This window comes from Solanum verrucosum, unplaced genomic scaffold, assembly GCF_900185275.1.
Source record: "Solanum verrucosum unplaced genomic scaffold, falcon-dt-bn FXZP01000278.1, whole genome shotgun sequence".
In the NCBI taxonomy this organism is placed as follows: domain Eukaryota; kingdom Viridiplantae; phylum Streptophyta; class Magnoliopsida; order Solanales; family Solanaceae; genus Solanum; species Solanum verrucosum.
This window is the reverse complement of record NW_026020332.1, coordinates 1,535,309-1,541,165: the sequence shown is the minus strand read 5'-3', so window position 1 is coordinate 1,541,165 and position 5,857 is coordinate 1,535,309. Positions and strand designations below refer to the sequence as shown.

Here is a 5,857-nt window from a genome sequence, read left to right as displayed (position 1 = left end):
TCTGTGATCTGTCCATGTGCTACTTCTAGAACAGAAGGAAAAAAAAAACAGTTGGCTCAATGTAATGTGAATGCACAATTTGAGTTTACTATCTATTAGGCGTTCAGAAAGCTTTGACATTTTTTATGTACTCCTAGGTTTCAAGTAGGTGACGAAGTTCTTGTTGTCTTTTCTTGTGTGGGGGTACATACAACTTGTTCTTTAACACGGAGCATCCTAGATTAGAGGCATGCTTGGTATTTTGTAACAAATTCATAGAATGCAAGTCATTTTCCTTAGTGTGAATGGATGACTAGTTGACTGCTACTGAAAACAGTGATTCACTGTACGATTCACTAAGAAATGTGTATAAAGCCTTCATTGTCAGCATAAGTATTTTCAGTGAGTGAAGCTTCTTTCTTTTGAAGCAATGATGTCAAAGACAGTTGTATATGCATTAGCCATATTTTCTATTACCTTTCTCATACCTCTGTCATCTGGGCAAAATCCAAGCTTTGAAGTTGAAGTTGCTGCTTTGAAAGCTTTCAAGAGCTCAGTCTCTGACGATCCTTTCAGTGCACTTGTGGATTGGACTGATGCAAATCACCATTGCAACTGGTCTGGAATCATATGTGATCCTTCTTCAAATCATGTCATCAACATTTCGCTTATTGAGACGCAGCTCAAAGGCGAAATTTCTCCGTTTCTAGGAAACCTCTCCAAACTCCAGGTTCTTGATCTAACTTTGAATTCATTTACTGGAAATATCCCACCCCAGCTGGGGCATTGCACAGACCTGGTTGAGCTTGTTTTTAACCAAAACTCTCTTTTTGGTGAAATTCCTGCCGAGCTGGAAAACCTAAAAAAACTGCAGTTAATAGATTTTGGAAATAACTTTCTAAATGGGAGTATACCTGATAGTATATGCAACTGCACTGAATTGTTGTTAGTAGGCCTCAACAACAACAATCTCACAGGTAAATTACCATCTGAAATTGGCAATTTGGCTAATCTTCAGTTGTTTGTAGCTTATACAAACAATTTGGTTGGTTCTATTCCTACCTCCATTGGAATGCTGACAGCATTGCAAACCCTTGATCTGAGCGAAAACCAGTTATCTGGACCTATACCACCAGCAATTGGCAACTTGTCAAGTTTAGGAATTCTTCAGTTACATCTCAACTCTCTTTCTGGGAAAATCCCATCTGAACTTGGCCTCTGTATCAATCTTTTTACCTTGAACATGTATACTAATCAATTTACTGGAAGCATACCTCCTGAGCTTGGAAGTTTAGAAAACTTGCAAGTGCTCAGATTGCATAACAATAAGTTGAACTCCAGTATACCTGCCTCAATATTCCACCTGAAGTCATTAACTCATTTAGGACTCTCACAGAATGAACTAACTGGTAATATTCCTCCCGAGTTAGGATCTTTAACGTCACTAGAAGTGCTTACCCTTCACTCAAATAGGTTATCGGGGGAGATCCCATCAACTATAACAAACCTGGCAAACTTGACATATTTGTCTTTGGGCTTTAATTTATTGACTGGATCACTTCCATCGGAATTTGGGTTACTCTATAATCTGAAGAATCTAACTGCAAATGACAACCTCCTGGAAGGATCTATTCCATCGAGCATAACAAATTGTTCTCATCTTCTTGTTTTAACCCTTGCTTATAATAGAATAACGGGGAAAATACCAAATGGGTTGGGGCAATTGTCCAATCTTACATTTTTGTCTTTGGGATCAAACAAAATGATGGGGGAGATTCCTGATGATCTCTTCAACTGTTCAATGCTTGAAATTCTAGATCTGAGTGATAACAATTTCAGTGGGAAACTCAAATCAATGATTGGCAGACTCTCTAAACTTCGAGTTTTAAGAGCTCGTACTAATTCATTTCTTGGGCCAATCCCACCAGAGATTGGTAAACTGAGTCAACTCGTGGATTTAGTGCTTCACAAAAATAGTTTCTCAGGTGCGATACCACCAGAAATTTCAATGCTTTCAAACCTTCAGGGTCTTTTGCTATCTGACAACAAGCTGGTAGGTGAACTTCCTGTGCAACTTTTTGAGCTCAAACAGCTCAATGAACTCCGGCTGAAGAACAATAATTTCTTTGGTCCAATACCGCAACATATATCCAAACTAGAATCACTGTCGCTCATGGATCTGAGTGGAAATAAGCTTAATGGCACAATCCCGAAGAGCATGGCGAGCCTCCGCAGATTGATGACAGTAGATCTTTCACACAACCTTCTTACCGGAACTCTTCCTAGAGCAGTACTTGCCAGCATGAGAAGTATGCAACTTTACTTGAACGTTTCCAGCAACTTGTTGCACGGAGAGATCCCAGATGAGATAGGCGTGTTAGAAATGGTTCAAGAGATTGACATATCAAATAATAATCTGTCAGGCAGCATTCCCAGATCCCTAGAACGCTGCAAAAACTTATTTTCACTGGACCTATCAGGAAACATGCTCTCTGGTCCTGCTCCAGGTGAAATTCTGACCAAATTAAGTGAGCTTGTGTTCTTGAACCTCTCAAGGAACAGATTAGAAGGCAGTCTTCCTGAAATAGCAGGATTATCACATCTTCGCTCTCTTGATGTTTCACAAAACAAGTTCAAAGGAATCATTCCCGAGAGATTTGCCAATATGACTGCATTGAAATATCTCAACCTTTCTTTCAACCAACTTGAAGGTCACATTCCAAAGGGGGGTGTATTCAAAAATATAAGGTCGGAGGATTTACTGGGAAATCCATCTCTATGTGGAACAAAGTTTCTCAGTCCATGCAACATAAAAAGAAACCGAACAAGTTCTCATGGTTTTTCCAAGAAAACCTGGATTATACTTGCAGCACTTGGATCTGTTTTCAGTCTCATTCTTCTTGTCCTGGGAATATTTTTATTTCATCGGTACATGAAGAAGAAGAAAAAAGTGAATGACGCGGAGGATACAAATCCAAAGTATACCACAGCACTGAGCCTCCAGAGATTTTATCAAAAGGATTTGGAACATGCTACCAATAATTTCAGTCCGGAAAGCATTATTGGAGCCAGCAGTTTAAGTACTGTGTACAAAGGTACACTGGAAGATGGGAAGAATGTAGCAGTTAAGAAGCTGAATCACCAGTTCTCAGCAGAATCTGGTAAATGCTTTGATAGGGAAGTCAAGACTCTGAGCAAACTCAGACATAGGAACCTAGTTAAGGTGCTAGGTTACGCTTGGGAAAGCAAGAAGCTAAGGGCTTTAGTTTTAGAATACATGGAGAATGGGAACTTGGACAACATGATTTATGGTCAAGTGGAGGATGACTGGACGTTGTCCAATAGGATTGATATTTTAGTTTCAGTTGCAAGTGGACTGTCATACCTGCATTCAGGCTATGATTTTCCAATAGTGCACCGCGACATGAAGCCTTCAAATATTCTTCTGGATAAAAATATGGAAGCACATGTGAGTGACTTTGGGACAGCTAGGATGTTGGGTATTCATCTCCAGGATGGGAGCAGCATATCATCAGCATCCGCATTTGAAGGAACGATTGGTTACATGGCGCCAGGTAATAATTCTTACAACTTCTTGACCCACACTTTACTAACTAGATTATGCGTTACAATAACATTAAAACTAGATGTCTACAATGTAAACGAGCTTATATGGGTACCACAAATAATATTTTGTTAATGGTGAATGTTTCAAATACATTCCATTTTAGCATCATTCAGTAGTAACATCACTTCTGTCAATCACAATACGCAGCACAGCAGATTTTTTTTTTCCTTTCAATCACAAAATACTGATTTAACTTTTATGTGGAAGAAAAGACAAGCAAGTAAATGATGCAATGTTTAGAACATATAATCTGTAAAGTATTTTTTTAAATGATAATGTCAGTTTTAATCTATCCAAAAATCTAGCGTCAGCTTTGAAAATTTGAATTTCTTGGACATTTTACATGCTCCTAATTTAATTTGAGACCTCACTTACATGAAATGTTATCTATGAAACAGAGTTTGCATATATGAGGAAAGTGACCACAAAAGTAGATGTATTCAGCTTTGGTGTCATTGTGATGGAGATCATTACAAAAAGAAGGCCAACAAGTCTTACCGGAGCAGATGAATTACCAATGACTTTGCATCAAATTGTTCAGAATGCCCTTGCGAATGGCATAAACAAGCTAGTTCAGATTGTGGATCCTAATCTAGCTTCATATGTCTCCAAGAAACAGGATGTAGTAGAGGGACTTCTTAACTTGGCTTTGTCCTGCACCTCTGCTGATCCTGAAGATAGACCTGACATGGAACAAGTTCTGTCTTCTCTTTCAAAGTTAAGTAAGATGGACTGCATGCCTTCATATTTGGTAAAAGATTAAATTTGATGTAGAAGAAGCTGGAATATCATCACTCTTGATGTGAACCACCACCAAGTTTCCCATGGTGGCTAATGGAACTAGTTCATAACTTAAAATGTATTTACTATTTAAATAAATTTTCCATATTTCAAGCCATAAATGATCTCTCGAGTCTCGAGTGTTCCTGCTTTTCTAGAGAGATATAATGGAACTGTCCCGTCAGATTATGTTGAAGTTGACATGCATCATGAAATTGAACAACATATTCAACAATACTTCACATTAATTACAACTAAGGAGCAAAAAGCTAGATCTTTACGAAGTTCTCTAGTGACATGTAATAGAGGTAGTGAGCAAGCAGTTGATTGCAAACCAAAGTGCTAATGTAGTCTGTCACCGAAGATTATCTACAGCAAATGAGTACACTTACGAACACACATATATAGAAGTGAAACTGAGGAAAACTCAATAAAGGCTTTAATAAGCCTACAATCATCCATCATATTTTACCTTGAAATATGCATTCTAGAAATTTATTTACTAGAGAGGGAACACGCAACCTCATCTATTGGTGGATCATTATGCAAGAACTCATCAATGGTAGAGGGAAACTCAAAGCTTCCAACACCATCAAAAACCTCTGAATGAATAAGAGCAGCTTTGCCTAATAGCAGATGAGCTAACCTAAATGATTCTCTTCTCTCTCCATTATTCCTATTCAGAAAATGCTCAATCCAACCTTCTAATCTCTCCACTTCTTTTTCACTTTTTGGTCCTTTAACTCCAACAATGTTTCCATAAAATGCATCATCACAGCCCAAATCCACTTCCACACTTTTGGATCCTCCCCTTTTACTGTCCGATAAACCCAATAGCTGCATCAACAGTTCAATGTCATCAACCCCATTACCACCAGGTTCAACTATACCAACTCTTTCTTGAACTTGTGTTGGGTTTATCTGAGGTGGGGTTTCTTGGACAAGAGGGGAATTAGAGAGAAATTGAAGTGGGGTTTCACTTTCTTTGAGGTTTGTGTAGCTGGTGATGGAGTCAACAGGGGTCTCACTCTCATCACAGTAAAGGTATAATGGGCTGATCAAAGACTGGGTCGGTGTGTCGACGGCTTCTTGTTGTGTTGGTTCGTCAAGTTTCAATCTTTTCTCCAATTGTTTGAGAGAAGAGAAGAAATTTGAGTGTGGAGAAGGTCTTTGCATGATTGGGAGGAAATCAGAATGAATGATTTGGGGGTTTAGGGTTTTAGCTGTGAGAAAAGAAGGGGAAGGATTTGGCAACACAGAAGAATTCAGAAAAACGAGCGCCAATTTATTGAGTTGTAACATTATTTGAATTTCCTTAATGCGCCGACATGAGTTTGGTGAAATAGTTGATTTCGATCTTTCAGGAAATAAATATATTTTGCAAGCATTGACCCTGCTGTAATAGCATGCTCTAATATTAGAGTTTTTTTTTTAAAAAAATATTAGTTTATAGTAATTGATTCCTTATTA

At 38.3% G+C, this 5,857-nt stretch overlaps 2 protein-coding genes across 3 annotated transcripts; one reads left to right on the top strand and one right to left on the bottom strand.

Annotated features, from left to right (window-relative positions):
* The first annotated feature begins 336 nt into the window (after positions 1-336).
* Positions 337-4,772, top strand: LOC125836432 (LRR receptor-like serine/threonine-protein kinase FLS2). Its single transcript, XM_049515598.1, has 2 exons — positions 337-3,554; positions 4,006-4,772. Exons 1-2 carry the CDS (start codon positions 410-412, stop codon positions 4,368-4,370), a joined length of 3,510 nt encoding a protein of 1,169 aa, XP_049371555.1. The 5' UTR covers positions 337-409; the 3' UTR covers positions 4,371-4,772.
* On the bottom strand, positions 4,147-5,582 carry LOC125836465 (uncharacterized). Of its 2 annotated transcripts, none has more exons than XM_049515637.1 (2): positions 4,910-5,582; positions 4,147-4,290 (listed from the first exon to the last, which is right to left on the bottom strand). In XM_049515637.1, exons 1-2 carry the CDS (start codon positions 5,561-5,563, stop codon positions 4,246-4,248), a joined length of 699 nt encoding a protein of 232 aa, XP_049371594.1. In that variant the 5' UTR covers positions 5,564-5,582; the 3' UTR covers positions 4,147-4,245. The 2 variants fall into 2 exon arrangements, with proteins under 2 accessions (XP_049371594.1, XP_049371595.1); XM_049515638.1 differs by having other exon boundaries at positions 4,167-4,290; positions 4,860-5,582.
* Between the last annotated feature and the right edge of the window lie 275 nt (positions 5,583-5,857).

Bases quoted from the DNA above. Each gene is read 5' to 3' on its own strand.
- LOC125836465 (XM_049515637.1), bottom strand. From the start codon at position 5,563: ATGCAAAGACCTTCTCCACACTCAAATTTCTTCTCTTCTCTCAAACAA. The intron at 4,291-4,909 runs GTTGCGTGTTCC...GTTCCATGTCAG, and splicing joins ATGATCCACCAATAGATGAG to GTCTATCTTCAGGATCAGCA.
- LOC125836432 (XM_049515598.1), top strand. From the start codon at position 410: ATGATGTCAAAGACAGTTGTATATGCATTAGCCATATTTTCTATTACC. The intron at 3,555-4,005 runs GTAATAATTCTT...TCTATGAAACAG, and splicing joins GATTGGTTACATGGCGCCAG to AGTTTGCATATATGAGGAAA.